Here is a 20820-nt window from a genome sequence, read left to right as displayed (position 1 = left end):
CTTCCTTACCAATTTGGATGCCTTTGATTTCCCTTTCTTGCCTTATGGCCCTCGCTAGGACTTTCAGTACCAGTGTTAAATAGATGATGATAGTGGTGATAGAGGGCATCCTTGTTTGGTTCCTCTTCACAAGGGGAATGGTTTCAGTCTCTCTCCATTGATAATAATGTTGGCTGTTGGGTTTGCATAGATACCCTTTGTTATGTTGAGGGAATGTCCCTTCTATTCCTGTTTTGCTGAGAGTTTTGATCAAGAATGGGTGTTGGATACATGGTAAACTTTTTAGATAGAAAGTACAGAATGGTACATACATAAACCAGTAACATTAGCCTGTATTATGACTATCAAGACATATACATGAGTTATATATGTATTGTACTGTTCTGCACCTGGCATTGTAATTGCTTTGTGTACAAGAGACATGAGATACATGTGTTGGATACAGGTAAATGTGTGTACTACATCCTGTTCTCCGATTAGGATTTCTGAACTCTTACGACTTCAAGGAGCTCTGGTGGTGCAGTGGTTAAAGCTTTCGGCTGCTCACCAAAAGGTTGGCAGTTTCAACCCACCAGCTGTTTCATGTGAGAAAGTTGAGGCAGTCTGCTTTAAAAGATTTATAGCTTTGGAAACCCTATGGACCAGGTCTACTCTTTCTGTAGGATCACTGTGAGTCAGAATTGACTCAATGGCAGTGGGTGATGAGATATAACTTAATGAGACCGTAGATGCATATGCAAGTTCGACATTGCTTGAATGGACATTATGTGGTACATGACTGTAATCTAGGCCCCCCTGCCCATATTTACCTTCTCATACTTGCTTTAGAGTAAATGGTACTCACAGGTGATAATTGTTTATTTCATGAATTAATTTCATGAAATAAATTAGTTTCATGTTATTTAACTGACCTCTGGGAGTAGTTTAGTTCAGAGTTTAAAGGGTATCTCAGGATAGTAGTCTCAGGGGTTCCTCTAGTCTAAAGCAATCCAGTAAGTCTGGACTTTTTTTAAGAATTTGAGTTTTATTTTACATTTTCTTTCTCTTCTATTAGGTTCCATCTATTGTGTTCCTGATTAGAGCAGTTGGTAGTGGTAACTGGGTACCTTCTAGTTGTAGTCTCAGGGTAATGAACTCTGGTTCGTGTTGGCTATCAGTTTTGCAGTTTCAGCCACAGGCTTAAATACAGTTAGAACAGACAAAACAACAAGGATTCCTACCCTCATTGGTCAAGCAGATAATCCATGGTGTTGGAGTCCATTGACACCAGCCAGTGGTCTGAACAAATTGATGATTTGCAACCCAATGAAAAAAGTTAGGTGTCTCATGTTAGAAGAAGATGAAAAGTTTAAGACCTAGGACTTCTCATCTTTTAAATGAGTATCATGTGTAACCTATTTGGCAGGGCCTTTCTGAAGACCTAATGAGATACAAGAATAAAAACATTGTAAACTTTAATATCTGTACAAATGTCAAATCAAAAGAATAATCTCAGAAGCAAAAAAGTATATTGATACTTTATATTTACAAAAATTATATATATGAAAAACATTACAGTGCCCAATAATTATTTTGAAATAAGGATAAAAGTATATTTAAAAAAATTCCATGTTATACCTTTTGTGTTTGAATCAAACTCATATCACTTTTATTCTGTTTTAGGTCTGTCAGTATTTGGGGAGCTATACATTTGGATGGGGGGACATTATTACTCTTTATGAGGATATAGAAAATAAATGGTGAACATTATTCATGCTATTGAGAAAGCCGATCTATTTTGGTGTGGGAAGCACATGAAATTGTTTGTATCAAGGAATTATCAGCCTGCACTGGTGAGCTGCTAATGTCAGACATTTAAACCTGTAGCAATCTGAGGCCTATTTTTGTAAACACGTGAAGAGGTTGGGGTGGGTGACAAGTGGACGGGTATGATACAATGAAAAGGACCAGATTTTCTCGATCTGATGTGCACACTGAGCTAGTTTAGACTAATTAAGGCCTGAAGTGATTGGTATATAGGACTATTTGATTACTACACAGAGAAAAATGGCATAGGGAATATGCTAGAATACGATGTGTAGGTTCTTCTAAAGCAGAAAAATGGCATGTTTTTAGGTTTTTCTTAGTAGTCAGACTTTTCTTACGGCTAATAAGAGAATGTGGGGGAATGGTGACAGAAAAAAAGGAAAGATAGAAATGACCAAAGAAGAGATAAATTAGGATAAGGAGAAATTGGAGGAAAAAATGATCAACAGATCAACAGAAATAAAAAGAACAAGAAGCAAGATGAGTTTATAAGGAGACCCTACCTTGTAAATGAATAGATGTTGCTGTACATTTTGCCAATTCCATCTCTCCTGATTTTTGCCAGCAGAATTTATTTCTGCTTCTATCTGCCCCTCCCCAGCCACACAAACTCATCTTTTACTCACCCACCCTCCCTCCCCCACCTCCCCTTTCTAGAAAATGAGGATATGGCTCCCCTTACCCTTCATGTCCCCAACACATGCATACCCACACCGGCAGGCATGCACAAACACACTTACAACATTGTTTCACACATACACAACCACTCCTCCACCCCTCGTCATTCTCCCAATGTAAATATGTCATCATTTTTGTTAGAGCAAAACTCAGCGATTTTGTTTTTCCAAGAATTGTAACTCTATAAATTCTACTGACATCTGAGCCATGTGGTATATTGTATTTTTCCTTTTTTGTACAATTTAATTGCTTTTTTTATTTGCTTAATTTTCTATCTGCTTATTACTAAGTCAACCCTAAACTCACCTGTGGTTGTTAAAAGGAATGTTTTATTCCTCTTTGTGTATGAAGTGAAGCAATGGGTGAATATATCAGTTAAAAAGTACAAATACATATATTTGAAACAACACGAATTTTTAAACATTCTTATTTCTAATACATCAGTAAAGACCTTTTGGATGGTTTAAATATCTTGAGATGTTCAGAGTGTATTGTAATAGTATGTCACTAGGGGGCAGTTAGATCTCTGGGATGAAGCTTGCCTAGTTGACAATCTCAAATTTTTTTCCTTCTATATTATCTGTTGTTTCATATGTCTCTTTTGAGAGATAACATTCAAATTGGGAGATCCTGATCATATATCAACCTGTATTTATTCCTACCATGTTAATTAACTCCTTATTGGTATAATTTATTTCTAATTAAACTAGGTAAATCTTAACTCTAGAAAATTAGATTTTATGTTTTACTCCTATTTTCACGTATAATAGTATCACACAGCTTTTCCTGTAGATTTTTGTTTGGAGAAGGGGTTAGGTATAGGGATGAGTAGGATGGACAACCTATCTTGTCATCATCATAATAAATCTACAAAATGATCGTAATCTAATATTCATGTACACATAAGCAACTATCTTTTCCTCTTGGAAAACAAGCAAATTCCATGAAAGCATAGGAGCAGTAGTCTTTGGATGTCTAACTCTCTAATTGTATGACCAGAGTTTCTGAAGATTTAAGCAAAAGCTTAATGTAATTATTCCTGTAAATAATGTAAAAATAATTCCAGTTGAAAGCACAACAAAAAACAATGCAGAAGTTTTTTTAAATCACTAACCTTGAAATTTGTCAGCAATGTGATTTGCTCCTGCTAACCACTTATATAAGCTTTGTTCTCTGTACATTTACCTTTTCTTGTCTTTTTATATAAGTCAGATTGTACCGTGTTTGTCCTTTTGTGATTGACTTATTTTCATTCAGCATAGTATCTTTCTTTTCCATCTATATTGTAGTGTATATAAAAACTTCATTTCTCCTTCTGGCTGAGTAGTATTCCACTGTATATCTGTACCACATTTTGTTTATCCATTCATCTGTTGATGTGCATTTAGGTTGTTTCCACCTTTTGGCTGTTGTGAATAATGCTGCACTGAACACTGGTGTACAAGTCTGTTTGAGTCTTTGCTTTCAGGTCTTTTGGGTATACACCTAGAAGTGAAATCACTAGGTTATATGGTAGTTCTGTTTTTAGTTTTTTGAGGAACTGCCAGACTGTTTTCCACAATGGCCACACCATTTTGCATTCTCAGTAGCAATGGATAAGAATTCCAATTTCTCCTCATCCTTACCAATATTTGTTATTTTTTGTTTTTATTTAAAAAATCTTAGCCATTCCAGGTGGCTAGATGGGTAGACAGGCTGAACTATTAGGTATGTCTTTGCAGGGGGGAGTGTGTCCAAGACCATGTATAGGGTTGGTAGACAATGTTTCTACAAGTGTTATTTGTATGTTTCTAAGAATTCTCAGGTATGTAGTAGAGGTGACAAGGGGCAAGGTTATTGTCACTTCTTGGCCCTAGCCACCTACCCAGAGGGAGTGAGTGATTGGACCTGTGGGTTCAGGACCATGGTCACAGGGGACATTGAGCTCGAATGGCATAACATACTACACAAAAACATTGTTCCACATCTTACTTTGGCAAGTAGCAACTGGGATCTTAAAAGCTTGCAAGCGGCCATCTAGGTGCAATGATGAGTCTCTCTTTATCCAGAGCAAAGAAGAATGAAGATAACCAAAGACACATGGAAACATTTAGTCCAAGTGACTCGTACACCATATGATCCTCAGCCTATAAGACTATGAGACCAGAAGAACTAGATGGTGCCCGACTACCACTGTCAGCCTCTCGCAGGGGGATCTATGTAGGAGATCCTGGATAGAGTGGGAGAACAATGTGGAACAAAACTCAAAATCATTAAAAAAAAAAAAAAAAGGACCAGGTTTGCTGGTCTGATAGAGCCTGATGGAACCACTGAGACTATGGCCCCTAGCTGCCCTTCAGGTCTGGAATTGAACCCCCTCCTGTGGCTTTTAGCCAAACAAAAGACAGGCATATGAGCTGAACACTTATACTAGGTAGATACACTCCTTGGAGAGATCAATCATGGGAGAATAAAAGGGCTGTATATGCACAGGGAGACAGCTCAGGGGGCAGGAGGACACAGGGAAGAGGTAACTGTGGGGAGGAGAGCTATTGCATTGTGGGGGATTGTAGTCAATATCATGCATGAGACAAAGTGTATGTGAACTTGTGTATGTAACATGAATTTGCTCTGTAAACTTTCACCCAAAGCACAATAAAATTAAAAAACCAAAAAAAACTTCTTGTTGTTATGTGCCGTTGAGTCGGCCCCAACTCATAGCGACTCCTTGGGTTTCTGAGGCAGTATCACTGTGGAAGTAGATTGCCCCATCTTCCTTCCGAGGAGTGGCTGGTGAGTTTGAACCGCCAGCCTTCTGGGTAGCAGTCAAATGCCTTAGGCACTACGCTACCAAACCAAAGGGTATCTCATTGTGGTTTTGATTTGTATCTCTTTGATGGCTAATGACACTGAGCATCTTTTCATGTGTTTGGTGGCCATTTGAATGTTTTCTTTGGTGAAATATCTATCGAAGTCCTCTGCCCATTTTATGATTGGGTTATATGTCTTTTTTTGTTAGGTTTTCAGTGTTTTATGTATATTTTTATTATTAGATTCTTGTCAGATGCATGGTTAATGAAGATATTTTCCCATCCAGTAGCTTGTCTTTTCACATTTTTGGTAAAATCTTTTAATAAACAGAAGTTTTTAATTTTTATGAGGTTCCATTTATTTTGTCATTTGCTGTTTGTATTTTTGTTATTATGTTAGCTAATCCATTGTAAAAAGCTTCCCCTGTTTGTTCTAAGAATTTATGGTTTTAGTTTGCACATTTAAATCCTTAATCCATTGTGAATTTGTTTTTGTGGATGGTGTGAGGCATGGATCCTGTTTCAGTTTTCCTGCATGTGAAAATCCAGTTTTCCCAGCACTATTTATTGAAGAGACTCTTCATTCTCATCAAATGGACTTATTAGCACTGTTGTCAAAAATCAGTTGACTATAGATGTGTGGGTTTATTTCTGACTTCTCAATTCTGATCATTTGGTCTATATGTCTATTTTTAACAGCAGTACCAGGCTCTTTTGATTATCCTAGCTGTATAGTATGTTTTAAAATCGGCAAGTGTGAGTCCTCTACTTTGTTCTTTTCTTTCAACATTGCTTTAGCTGTTCAGGACCTCTTGCCATTCCATGTAAAGTTGAGGATTGGCTTTTCTATTCCTGTAAAGAAAGCTTTTGAAATTGTGGTCAGGATTGCATTGCATCTTAGATCACTTTGGGTATTAACATGTTAACAATCTTAAGTCTCTGAGTCCACGAACATGGAACATCTTTTCATTTATTTAAGTCTTTACTCTCTTTCAACTGTGTTTTACAGTTTTCATTGCATAAGTCCTTCACATCCCTGGTTAGATTGATTCCTAGGTATTTTATTCTCTTAGATGCTATTTTAAATGGTTGTTTTCTTATTTTCCCTTTCAGATTTCTCATTTCTGGTATATAGAAATCCAGCTGATTTTTGTACCCTGCAACTTTGCTAAATTTCTCTGTTATCTTTGAAGTTTTCCTGTAGACTCTTAGGAATTTTCTATATATAGGATCATATCCTCTACGGATAGAGATTTTTCTTCTTCCTTACCAATCTGGACAACCTTTTATTTCTTTGAGAAATGAAGTCTTGATACGTACTACAATGTGGATGAAGCTGAAGACATTATGCTGAGTGACATAAATCAATCATAAAAGGACAAATATTGTATAATCTCACTTACATAAAAAGATAAGAAGGCAAATGTATGAGAACAAAGTTTATTGGTGGTTACCAGGGGCAGGAGGGAGGGGAAGGGTGGTTAATGGTGATGGAAATTTCAGATTGATTAAGGGTAAAGTAGCACAGACAATTGTTGTAATTGCTGTTAAAATAAGTTGTATTTTTGACAGAAGTTGAATTGACAAAAAGAGTGGCTGCTGAGGCTGCTTGTATACAAACAAAAACCTCATGGTATTTGATTTCATGGTTTGGAGGTTTAAAGTCATGTTCTCATGGGACATCCCAGTTAATTGGCCTAATAAACTTAGTCTTCTGTTCCTTGTAGCTCCATCAATTGGTCTCTATTTGCCTGGAGTAACAGGAGGAAGGAGCATCAGAACAGGAGAAGGATATGAAATGTGTAGCTAATTGCCTCTATAAATAACTACCTCCTTTGCCTTGAATACCAGAAGATGCTGTCCTGCTACCATTACTGAGCATTTTGATCAAAGAGTGTGTAGATGAGTTCTGATCAAAAGGGAGAATATGCAGAACAGAATTTCAGTTTCTCATGGAGTACAGACTTCCTGGAGCCATGAAGCTTGGATGAACCTCTGAAGCTATTGGCCCTGAGATAATTATTAAACCTTAAACCAAAAATGTCCCCTCAGGTATTCTTAAAACCAAACAGTAGTTTAGCTTAACTAGTTAAAAAGGTCTGCCTTGAGCTTTAGGCTCTTTTAAGAACTATCTGTATGGGATCAAAATGAAAACAGCAACTTGAAAGATTAGATAGGAACCTTAGGGGACAGTGAATTTAGGTTAATGGAGGGGGAACAGCTCAGAAAAGGAGGGTGAGAATAGTTTCACAACTCTAAGAATGTAAACAGGATCACTAAATAGGTTAAGTAGAAACTATTGAACTGGTGTATGTTTTGCTGTGTATTCAAAAACAGCAAAATATATTAAAAAATGATGCTTGAATTATGAGACGTTTGTGATTTTCAAAATCTTTGAGAATGCATCCTTCAGAAAAAATGATCACTTTGTTTAAATATATATGTGTGTATGTGTTATCTGTATATATAAATAGATACTTTTTTCCTATTCATTTCTATAACCACCCACTTGTAAAGACACTAGAAACTGCTACCAGTATTGTTCTGAGGCTGGTTATGAGGGTAAGTCATATAACTTTGCACTTTCAGTCCCTATCCCTGTACATATATCATACATTTTTTTGTGTGTGTGCTGCTGAGTTGATATTGACTCATAGCAACCCTATGTGACAGAGTAGAAGTGCCTTTTAGGGTTTCCTAGTATTCCATACTGATACTGCCTCGGAAACCCAAGGAGGGGTCACTATGAGTCGGGTCCGACTCAACGGCACAAAACAACAACAACAACAGTACGGTCTAGTGAGTTGCCTGGTGTGGCTTTTCTAGCCATAGTCTTTGTAACTCCCACCTGATTACCAGGTGTTGTTATGTGCCGTCTAGTGGGACCCGACTCATAGCGACCCCTCCTTGGGTTTCTGAGGTATTATCACTACAGAAGTAGATTGCCACATCTTCCTTCTGAGGAGTAGCTGGTGGGTTTGAACCGCTAGCCTTCTGATTAGCAGTCAAGTGCATTTAGGCACTATGCTACCAGAGCTCCATATAAATATGTGTCACCTTGGCTGGGCAGCTGGTAGTAGTTATTTCCTATAATGAGGCTGGCAATTAACTTAGTGATGGAATTTGCCAGAGCAATTGAGTAGATGCTTTCAAACTTCTGATTGTTAAAGTCATGCACCTGGGCTATTTCTGTCAGAACAGCAGGAAGTAATCTTCTGGGAAATTTCACTCTCTCTCGGGTGTGTGTTGTTGTTGTTGTGTGCCATCAAGTCGGCCCCGACTCATGGCGACCCCTCCTTGGGTTTCCAAGGCAGTAGATTCCATATCACTACGGAAGTAGATTGCCCAACCTTCCTTCTGAGGAGTGGCTGGTGGGTTTGAACCACCAGCCTCCTGGTTAGCAGTCAAGTGCCTTAGGCACTGTGCTACCAGAGCTCCTTCTCAGGTGTGTAGAACTCTGATAGTGGGATTGGTTAGTTTTACCACTCTGCCAGGCTTAAAATAAACCCTCCTAGAGGCAGAGGGAAAAATCTCATTGCTGGCTGAGAGAGATGCCCAGCTGAGAGATGGCAGCAGTAGAACCAAGAAGTTCGAGACAGAGTGGCAGGCTTACCTGGCCCACAGAGGCAGAGGCCAGGCTGAGAGCCCAAAGACCAGAGAGGCATAAGGACACAGCAGAGGGGAGATTGTCCTGTTCGAAGAACTGTATCCTGAGTGCATTCTTGAGCTTGAATTGTAGCCCATTGCTTTCCTAATAAACCCCATAATCTTTGAGTTCTGTGTGGCCACTGCAGTGAATTATCGAACCCAGCAGAGAGGTGGTGGGTGCCACAGGAGGAACGGTTGGTGTCAAGGTTGGTAAGAGGGCTGGAGGGTAGCAGCATGTCTGGCCTCATAGGAACAGGCCTTGGACTGCTGATGATGATTCTGTTTTCCTCTTCTGTTAGAGGAAGGTTAGGTAAATTCACTGCCATCGACTCGATTTCGACTCATAGCGACCCCTCCTTGGGTTTCCAAGGTGGCATCACTATGGAAGTAGATTGCCCAGCCTTCCTTCTGAGGAGTGGCTGGTGGGTTTGCACCGCCAGCCTTCCGATTAGCACTCAAAATGCCTTAGGCATTATGCCACAAGAGCTCAGAGGAGGTCACAAAAGATGCTGCCTCCCTGCTCCTTTAGCACCTAGGCAGTAATCTTCATGGGAATAGATCACCAGGTCTTTTCTCCTGTGGAGCTCTGGGTACATTCCAACCACCGACCTTTTTGATAGCAGCCCACCGCTGTACCACTGGCCACCAGAGTTCCTTATCATTGTATTTGTGTACTGTATTCTGATCAGCTGCCAGTTTTAGAATGGAGGCATTGTTATTACTTTTGTCTTCTTTTTCCTTTCATAAGTTATCTCCTGTTGCTTGTTTTGGAGAGTTGTTCCCTGTGTGTGTGATAAGTATAAAAAACAAGAGCTCCTACTGTATGAATACATTTTGTTCCCAGAATCTGGTCAACTACCTGGTGTTTAGAATTTATCTTCCCATAAAAATAACATTATATTGGGTGGCTGAATTCTTGGGCCAACTCAAAGAACCTATTTATTCTTAACTAATTTAGTCATCACTTAACAGCTTTAGTTTCTATGAGAAACTGCATTGTAACTTCTGACTCTTGCAGCTTCTAATCCCAAATCAAGAATACCTTCTTAATTTCGTATACACACCCCTTGCACACAAATGCACACACACACACACACGCAATATAAGGGCTCCTTTCTCTAATTTGTACTCCAGCCTGGTAGTGGAAGTATGTGTATTTCTGATTTTGGTGCAGAAAAATTTTATGGTGGATAGGAAACTTGGAATTCTGTGATCCTAAAGAGGAGTTAGAAAATGAAGTGTCACAGGAACAACATCTACTTGTTACTGTCTGTAGCCTTTGGTGATTTGGGCTGTAGCTTTAGTGGTGTTAGGAGCTATAGAGATACTGATTAAGGATGTGCACTGTCTATGTCAAAGGAGATAGAGAATTGGTGACAGGTCCTGTATTTTAACAGAAAACAAGTAAATAGTGATAGATTGATAGTACTTGTGCAAAATATGGTGCTGATAAAGGGCATGTACAAAAAACTTACCACTAATATTATACTTCCATTTGCTTTAGCTACTCAAGTTTCAGAGTCTCTTCCTGACATCCATTTTGGTCTTTTCTTTTTAATGACCTCTTGTTTTCTTCGTGGATGATGTTCTTGATATCATCTCACAGTTCTTCTGGTTTTCAATCATTGGTGTTCAATTCTTCAAAATTATTCTTTAGATGGTCTCTAAATTTAGGAAGGATATATTTAAGATCATGTTTTGACTCTTGTGGACTTGTATTGATTATCTTCAACTTCAAGTTGAACTTGCATATGAGCATTTGATAGTCTTTTCCACAATCAACTCCTGGCCTTGTTTTGGCTGATGATATTGAGCTTTTCCATTGCCTCTTGCCATAGATGTAGTCAATCTGATTCCTATGTACTCCATCTGGCAAACTCCACAGTGTATAGCTGCTGTTTGTGTTGTTGAAAAAATGTATTCGCAATGAATAAGTTGTTGGTCTTGCAAAATTCTATCATGCTATCTGCAGCGTTATTTCTGTCACCAAGGCCAAATTTTCCAACTACTGGTGATTCTTCTTTGTTTCCAACTTTTGCATTCCAGTCACCAGTGATAATTAACATATCTTAATTGCATATTTGGTCAATTTCAGACTGCAGAAGTTGATAAAAATCTTCAATTTCCTCATCTTTGGCTTTGGTGGTTGGTGCATAAATTTGAATAATAGTTGTATTACCTGGTCTTCCTTGTATGCACGCAGGCACTGCCATTGAGTTGGATCTAACTCATAGCGACCTCTCCTTAGGTTTCTGAGGCGGTATCACTACGGAAGTAGATTGCCCAACCTTTCTTCTGGTTAGCAGTCAAATGCCTTAGGCATTACGCCACCAGAGCTCCTTGTAGGTGTATTGTCCTATCACTGACAGACTTCAGGACAGATCTTGAAACATCCTTTGTGATGATGAATGCCATGCCATTCCTCTTCAAATTGTCATTCCCGGCATAGTAGATCACATGATTGTCTGATTCAGAATGGCCCAAACTGGTTCATTTCAGCTCACTAATGCCTAGCATCTCAATCTTCATGCGTTTCATTTAATTTTTGATAACTTCCAATTTTCCTAGATTCCTACTTCATACATTCCATGTTCCTATTATTAACGGATGTTTGAAGCTGCTTCTCCTCAAATTGAGTTGTATCACGTCAGCATGGAGGTCTCGAAAGCTTTACTCTATCCATATCAGTAAGGGACCTACTCTGATGTTGCAGCTCTTTCCTAGTTGTATTTTGAAAGCTTTCTGACCTAAGGGGCTCATCATCCTGCACTGTATCGGATAATATTTCCGGGCTATTCATAAAGTGTGCAGTAATGTATCAGAAATGTATCAGATAGTGTTTCTCTGCTATTCATAAGGTTTTCTCTTGCCAATTCTTTGAGAAGTGGATGGCCTTTTCCTTTTTCCTAGTCTGAGTGTGTAAGCTGCATTGAAACCTGTGCACCATGTGCAATGCTGATGGCATTTGAAACACCGGTGACACAACCTCAAGCCTCACAGTAAAACGCAAGCCACAATAGTACTACAAACTGACAAGTTTGTCTTGCTTAGCTGTTAAAAACCTCTCCGCCCTGCCCTTACCTGGCTGCCTGGTTGCTGCTCTGCTCTGTCATTGCCTCTGGCTTCTCTTTCCCCTGCTTTACTGGCTGGTGGGGGTGGGCCTGGGTCCCTCTCCTTACCTGGATTCCCTGAAGCAAATGGAAGAAATGACAAGATAAAAGAGCTGAATGGAAGATTTCAAAGAGCAGCTCGAGCAGACAAAGCCAATTACTATAATGAAATGTGCAAAGACCTGGAGTTAGAAAACCAAAAGGGAAGAACACCCACGGCATTTCTCAAGCTGAAAGAACTGAGAAAAATTTTAAGCCTCAAGTTGCAGTTTTGAAATATTCTATGGGCAAAATATTGAATGATGCAGGAGCCATCAAAAGAAGAGAGAAGGAATACACAGAGTCACTGTACCAAAAAGAACTGGTCGATCTTCATCCATTTCAGGAGGTGGCATACGATCAAGAACCAATGGTACTGAAGGAAGAAGTCGAAGCTGTACTGAGGGAATTGGTGACGAACAAGGCTCTAGGAATTGATGGAATACCCATTGAGATGTTTCAATAAACAGATGCCCTACTGGAGGCACTCACTCAGTTATGCCAAGAGATTTGGAAGACAGCTACCTGGCCAACTGACTGTAAAAGGTCCGTACTTGTACCCGTTTCAAAGGTGATCCCACAGAATGTGGAAATTATAGAACAATATCACTAATATTGCACACAAGTAAAATCTCGCTGAAGATAATTCAAAAACAGTTCCAGCAGTATATTGACAGAGAACTTCCATAGGTGTAGGCTGGATTCAGAAGAGGACATGAAACAAGGGATATCATTGCTGATGGCAGGTGGATCTTGGCTCAAAGCAAAGAATACCAGAAAGATGTTTGTTTACTTGTGTATTATTGACTATGTCAAAGCATTTGATTGTGTGGATCATAATAAATTGTGGATAACATTGAGAAGAATGGGAATTCCAGAACACTTGATTGTACTCATGAGGAACCTGTACATAGACCAAGAGGCTGTCGTTCGAACAGAACAAGGGGAGACTGCATGGTTTAAAATCAGGAAGGGAGTGTGTTATGGTTGTATCCTTTTCACCATACTTACTCATTCTGTATGCTGAGCAAATAATCTGAGAAGCTGGACTATATGAAGAAGAACATGCATCAGGATTGGAGGAAGGCTCATTAACGACCAGTGATATGCTGATGACACAACTTTGCTTGCTGAAAGTGAGGATGACTTGAAGCACTTACTGATGAAGATTGAAAGAAACAGTCTGCGGTATGGATTACATCTCAATATAAAGAAAGCAAAAATCCTCCCAACTGGACCAATAAGCAGCATCATGACAAATGGAGAAATGATTGAAGTTGTCAAAGGCTTCACATTGCTTGGTTCTACAGTTGACACCAATGGAAGCAGCAGTCAGGACATCAGACGTATAGCCACTGGGTAAGTTGGCTGCAAGGGACCTCTTTCAAGTGCTGAGGAGCAAAGATGTCTCCTTGAGGATTAAGGTGCGCCTGACCCCAGCCATATTTTCAATCACCTTGTATGCATGTGAGAGCTGGACAGTGAATAAAGAAGACTGAAGAAGAGTTGATGCTTTTGAGATGTGGTGCTGGTGAAGAAGCTAAAAGTACCATGGACTGCTAAAAGAACTAACAGATCTGTCCTGGAGGAAGTGCAGCCTGAATGCTTCTTGGAAGCGAAAATGGCCAGATTTGTCTTACCTACTTTGATCATGTTGTCAGAAGGGACCATTCACTGGAGAAGGATGTCAAGCTTGGTAAGGTAGAGGGTCACCCTTAACGAGATGGATTGACATGGTGGCTGTGGTGATGGGGTCAAGTATAGCAGGGATCACGCAATTGGCTCAGGACTGGGTGGTGGTTTGTTCTGTGCATAGGGTTGCTATGAGTCAGAGTCAGCTCGATGGCACCTAACAACAACAATATTATACTTAATGGTGGAAGATAGAATGCCTTTCCCCTATGATCAGGAACAAGGCAAGGATGCCCACTGTCACCACTCCTGTTTAACCTTATACAGAATGTATTATCCAGTGTATTGGGGAAAGGGGGGGGGATTAAAAGGCATTCAGATTCAACAGGAAGAAATAAAATGACATAATTGTTACATGGATAATCATAATCTAACTGTAATCTAGGAATTAAAAGAAAGTTCTAGAACAAATAAGTGAGTGTAAAAAGATTGCAAGACACAAGATTAATACACAGAAATCAATTATATTTCTCTATACTAAAACCAAAAAACCAAACTCATTGCCATCGAGTCACATCTGACTCATAGCGACCCCTCCTTGGGTTTCCGAGGCAGTATCAGTACAGAAGTAGATTGCCCAATCTTCCTTCCAAGGAGTAACTGGTGGGTTTGAACTGCCAGCCTTCTGGTTAGCAATCAAATGCGTTAGGTACTATGCCACCAGAGCTCCTTTACTATCAATAAATAATTGGAAACCAAATTTTTTCCCCCAAGTAACTTTTACACTACAAAAAATGAAATTTTTAGGTTTAAATCTAGCAAAGTATGTGCTACCACTGTAGACACCACTACACACATGTTAGAAACAAACTGGTGCATCCATACAATGGAGTACTTTTCAGCAATAAAAAGGAGCAAACTGTGGATACATTACATACATGCAACAACTTGGATGAATATCAGAGGCATGCTAAGGGAAAGAAGCAATTATATGACATTCTGGAAAAGACAGAACCCTAGTGTGGAGAATGGGTGAGTGGTTGCTCGGGCCTTAGTGATGGGGGGGAAGTGTGACACTATAAAGGAAAAAGCACAAAGAGATTTTAAGGGAGTGATGAAACTATGCTGATTTTGGCGGTAATTGTACAGCTCTGTTCATGTGTTAAAATTCATAGAACTGTACACCAAAAAAGTCAAGTCAGGTGCTTATTAATTGAGGACTGCCACTGACTACAAAACCAAGAGACTTTAATACATTGGAGGAAATAGCTATCATAAAACCAACAATTTATATGAGGAACAAAAGGAGTAATAACGTTTTTTTCTTAAATAGCCTCATGTTCTTTATGAAATTTTAGGCTTTTTATACCCAAATCTTACCTTAGGCTCTTGAACATTTTTCCTCCCTAAATCCCTTTTCAGACAAATGTCTTCACTATTCTGTGAAAGTCCTCTATTTTTTCATAAAACATATACAATCTCAAGACAAACTCCAAAAACCAGCTCCGATTGTCTTACTATGGAGTTTGTGGGATTAATATTTCTGGTAATAAGTGCTATTCATCGGATCGTGTAAATCTTTTCTGAAGACTTTTTTTTTTTTAAGAAAGTAATATTTGTTGTAAAGTACCCTTACCAGTTTCTCTGGTTCAATGTGAGCCATCTTACACAGGCTGGGTCGATTTCATTCTGAGTCTTACAGTTTCTATTATATTTGAGTTTCCTCCTACTGCAAAGAATAAGAAAAGCATAATGTATTGACAATTTGTGGTAGGAGAAGTTAGAAAGAGGCTGTAAAATAAGGCGGGATCATGATGTGGTGTGTTTATTTAAAGAATAAATATGCAACTAGAATGTATAATAGAAACTAGCATGTAACAACCAAAAGTTAATCGTCTGTATATACTCAGCATTTGTCAAATTCTTATTTAGAATAGTCTCTGCTTGGCAACTTAAGCAAGATGTGGAAACATTTGGCAGGGTTCCTGAGAAGAGCAATGAAAATTATTACAGAATAAAAATAAGACCTTTGCAAGAAGGTTAAAAGAATTAAAGTTGTTTAGAGAAGAGCAGACAGGAATTTAAAGCATATGAAAAGCTGGAACATGGGTAATTAGTAACTCTTCATTTCACTTGACCAAGTGGTACAAAAAGGAGTGTCCTGAATTTTTCTGGAGGGGTTCGCTGACATAAGAACTTGTTTCTCCTTTCCAAGTTAATTGAGACCAGATTGTATGTGCTGTCTTCTTCCCTTGGCTTTTCTGACATTGCACTTTTCTGGTTCTCTTTCTACATTTTGGCCCATTTTTATTTTTATTTCCCTTCTAGGAGGGCTCTCTCCTTGGCTTTTTCTGCTTCTTTCCTTCCTGCCTTTCCTTTCCTTTCTCCCCACCTTGCTGAAATCTCATGGCTTTTGCTTCTGTCTCATTCATCTCAAATCCATTTTTACACATGGCCGTCAGTAAGATCTAGCCAAATTAAAATACACTTCATCACTTTTCTGCTAGTCTTTTATCAACCGCCTATAACTATAGCAGAGGTTCACAACCACCATCTCTCCAGGAGCTGGATATGGGACAGGAGGGGTGTGATGACAAGTATCCATGTCATCTTTATGGCAACTCACTGGGAAAGACAGTTACCTGAGCATGAGTTACCCAGTCAGTCTGTCAGAAACAAAGTGGAGTTCACAAGACAAGGTCAAGCTCCTTAACGGGATGGAAAATCCTCCATGCTCCTTCCTGTCTACCTCTCCAGCCCCATCCCTCACCACTCCCTGCCCCACTAGGTTGATGCTGCACTAGATTGTGAGTTTTGTTTTCTTTTTATCATCCTTTACACATGGCATGCAGTTCTCAGGATTTGCTTAATCACAAAAAGCTGAAGGGCATTGTGGCCCTTTAAATGAGTAAAGTTGCTTGGAAATTTTTTGTAAGGATTGTTTTACATAGATTTTAAGGGCAGAAAAAAGCTGGATTTTCTGATTTTTGTCCTATAGTGTCTGATTTTTGTCCCATACTTGTCATTCTGGTTTAGAGTTTGTCTGCATTGGGTAATTGATGAATAAAAATGAAACTCAAGACAAGGACACATTTATTGAACACTTTTGTTGTTGTTGTTTGCCGTCGAGTCAGCCCTGACTCATAGCGACCCCTCCTTGGGTTTCCAAGGCAGTATCACTATGGAAGTAAGATTGCCCAACCTTCCTTCTGAGGAGTAGCTGGGGGGTTTGAACCGCCAGCCTCCTGGCTAGCAGTCAAGTGCTTTAGCCACTATGCTACCAGAGCTCCTTATTGAACACTAGAGACAGATAATTTACCTCAATCTTTCCTTATACAGAGGAGAAGAAAACAGACTCATGAGGTATGCCCGGTACATAGCAGATGGTGCGGGTTGGTCCATCTAGAGCTCAGACCTCTGGCCCCAAGGTCACATTATATCATGCAGCTTTTACTGCAGTGGTTTTCAAACTTAAGTATTTTATTTTATTTTTTTTTTAAATCAGAGGAAATCTCCTTTGCCCTTTTAAATATATAAATTTACCTTTTTTGTTTGAAATATTTGACATTTACACAAAAAGAAAAAAAATAAGCCACTTCTTCAAATAACTAATTGGGATGTATGTGTGTGCATATGTATGGATGTGTTTATATGTATGTGTGTTGTCTTTTAACTAAGTAAGGTGATGAGATTATTAAGTGGCAGGAACTAGTTTTATGTTCAATACTAGGAAACCTGGCTGAAATCATAACTCCTTTCTGACCAGTAGTATGACTTTAGTTCAATTATTGAATGTCTTAGATTTGATTTATGTTTAAGAAGAAAATGAAATTACTCTAAATTTCTTGTAACTACCAAACAATAAAAAATAACTGCCAACACTTACAGTGCTTGCTATCTACCATTCATGAATTTCAAGTATATATGTTGCATATGTTAAATACACATTTATAATTTTTGCAACTGCCATGTGGAGTTGGTTCAGTTATTATCTCTGTTGTACAATTGAGGAAACTGAGGCATGGAGGGTAAAATAGCCCAATATCACATAGGAAAGAGAAAACCTAAGATTAAAGCTTGGGAGTCTAGCTCCAGAGCTCATGTTCTTAACTCCTGTACTTGGCTGTGTGGTCTGTCTCTACTGTAATCCTGCTATTGCTTTGAATTGACTCCATTTTCCTTCTTAATGTTTGTTTAAATGATAAAATATGAGTAACCAGTGTTTAAATTATGAGGCAGGAACAACTGTCATTAAAATGATCCATTCAGTGGAAAATTGTCACCAATTATTAATAGTAGTTACATGTTTTACATAGTATTTATTGTCTAAAAGAGAATCTAAATCAAACTGAAGTTACTCATAGGACTACAGTCTTTAAAGTTATATAATAACTTTTTAAAACTTTTTTTAAAAAACTAAAATAACTGTTTTAAAAGTAGAATTTAATCCAGAACATGATTGGTGGTACTTTTACACCATTCTCTGTTGTCAGATTCCTTCTGGAATAACAACTTATGTTTTGTACCAAAAATATTTTAAGGAAAGCCCAACTAGATTGAAGGGAAGGAATTTAGTGAATTGTGTTGTGTAAGGAAAATTTAAAAAGGAGCTCTGGTAGTGTAATGCCTAAGACACTTGACTGCTAACCAGAAGGCTGGCGGTTCAAACCCACCAGCCACTCTTCGGAAGGAAGATAGGGCAATCTACTTCTGTAGTGATACGGCCTTGGAAACCCAAGGAGGGGTTGCTATGAGTCGGGCCCGACTTGACGGCACATAATAACAATAACAACAAGGAAAATTTAAAGGAAGTGAGGATATTCAGCCTTGAAAGGAAGAACAGTCTCAAATATAAGAAAGGTTATTACAAAATACAGGCAAAAGAGCTGAACATTTATATTAGCTAGGTAAACTGCTTGGAAAGATCAATCATGGGAGAATAGAAGGGCTGTGTATGCACAGAGAGACATCTCAGGGGGTAGGAGTGCATGGAGGGAAGGACACAGGGAAGAGGTGGCTATGGGGAAGAAGTGGGGGGAGAGCTGTTGCATTGTGGGAGATTATAGTCACTGCCATGAGACAAAGTGTATGTGAACTGCTGTATAGAAGATAAATTTACTTTGTAAACTTTCACCCAAATTACAATGAAAAAAAAAAGCTATTATTTAGAAGAAGAATATGATTCCTTGGAATAGAATTGTATCTGTAGGTGGAAGTTACAGAGTGACACACTTTAGCTCAGTAGGAACCAAGTATGAAATTGGCTGGGATATTGGCTGGTTTACACATTGTATATTTCTTCATCAGGAGGTTTTCAAGCAAATCCTGGGTCACCCCTGGGAGAGGACTGTTGCACATTCTGTCACAGTTTTGTTGGACTATATAATTCTCACTTCTCTTTTCCACAGTGCCTAGCACATAACAGGCATAAATAAACTAAATAGCTGTCAAATTAATGACTCTTAAAAATGGACAGGAGAAATAACTCATTATTTAAGATCTATGTGATTTTAAGTTATTTGATTCTGCCCAGATTATAAGGAGAGATTGAGAGGGAAGAATAGTTAACTTTATTTAGAAGTAGAGCTGATTGGTTTCTAATTCCTCACATGTTATTATATAAAGTCCTATCATTTATATATTCCCAGTGCTGGGAATATGTAATATAGTGACACATGTTTTAGTAAAACATGATTAATGTAGAAGGGAGTATGTTCATTGTTGTTTGCTTTTGTAGGTGCATGTGAGGGAACCTTGGCTTGTTCTACCTGCCACCTTATCTTTGAAGGTCACATATATGAGAAGTTAGATACCATTACTGATGAAGAGAATGACATGCTTGATATGGCGTATGGACTAACAGACAGGTAAGATTTTAGGATTACTTCAGGAGTACTAATAATGTGGGGAGATAGACTTTTTATTACTTCATGTATCTAGGTAGTCATGAATATAATAGTGTTTTCTAAGATCTAAGAGTCATGAATGTAATAGTGTTTTCCCATCTTAAATAATAATCTCATGTTTTGAATATCAATATTTGACATTTGTCTTTATTATTCTTTGTTTTTACTACTGTACGATTGAGCCTTTATGAAACTTTTCATAATACTGAAAAATTTAATTGGAATTTTTGGAAGTATAAGTTTTAGATCTTAGTAAATCTTCCTTAATATATTCTTACTCTAGGAATTAATATTTACCACAATTTAACTAGGAACTCTGGCGGCACAGTGGTTAAAGCATTTGGCTGCTAATCAAAAGGTCAGTGGTTCAAACCCATGGAAGAAAGATGAGGCAGTCTGCTTCCATGAAGATTACAGCCTTAGAAACTCTCTGGGGCAGATCTACTCTGTCTTTCAGGATTGCTATGAATTGGAATAGACTTGAAGGCAATGGGTTTGGTTTTTTAGTTTTCACAGTTTAACTTGGGTTGGGATTAAATGTAATGTTTTTATAGTATTCTTGAAGGACAGATTTGATAATTGAACAAAATTAGAGTGGAAAGTTTTAAGTACTTGAGAGAATAGACTTCTTAAAGAAACTTAATATATAATAGTAAATATGTTAAAATGATTATAGTTCTATTTTATAAGTGTACATTAAAGTAAATCAATCAGAGCTTAGCTCTGGTGGCATAGTGCCTAAGACATTTGACTGCTAACCAGAAGGCTAGCAGGTCAAACCCACCAGCCACTCCTCGAAAGAAAGATTGGACGATCTGCTTCCATAGAGATACTGCCTCGGAAACCCAAGGCGGGATCACTATGAGTCGGAACCAACTCGACAGCAGTGAGTTTTGTTTTTCAATGAGTGAAGTTACTGTTAAAAGCAGTAAGATTTACAGTAGTAAGGGATGTCAAATGAAGCCTTTGCAAAAATGGCAAGGAGGCCACATGTTCTGACCTCCTCTAACCCTATAAGAGGAAGACAGGATTACCAGCAGTAACCCAAGGCCTATCACTGCAAGGCCAGACATGCTGCCTCCCTCCAGCCCTTTCTCCAACCGTTCCTCCCAAAGCACCTGCCACCTCTCTCCTGGGTTCGATAATTCGCTGCAGTGGCCACACAGAACTCACAGATTACAAGGTTTATTAGGGAAGCACCAAGCTACAATT

General features: G+C 38.7%; 1 protein-coding gene across 1 annotated transcript in view; it reads left to right on the top strand.

Annotated features, from left to right (window-relative positions):
* The window catches only part of FDX1 (ferredoxin 1), a 45353-nt gene that overhangs the window by 15809 nt on the left and 8724 nt on the right, over nt 1-20820 (top strand). Inside the window, exon 3 of the mRNA XM_007936565.2 lies at nt 19440-19569. Coding sequence (XP_007934756.1) covers nt 19440-19569 — 130 coding nt within the window. The remainder of the gene's footprint in view (nt 1-19439; nt 19570-20820) is intronic.

The sequence above is a fragment of the Orycteropus afer genome, unplaced genomic scaffold (assembly GCF_000298275.1).
Source record: "Orycteropus afer afer isolate SDZICR_OR568_19922 unplaced genomic scaffold, OryAfe1.0 scaffold00036, whole genome shotgun sequence".
Classification (NCBI taxonomy): Eukaryota; Metazoa; Chordata; class Mammalia; order Tubulidentata; family Orycteropodidae; genus Orycteropus; species Orycteropus afer.
The sequence above is the reverse complement of the archived record's forward strand: the minus strand, read 5'-3'. Positions and strand labels throughout refer to the sequence as shown.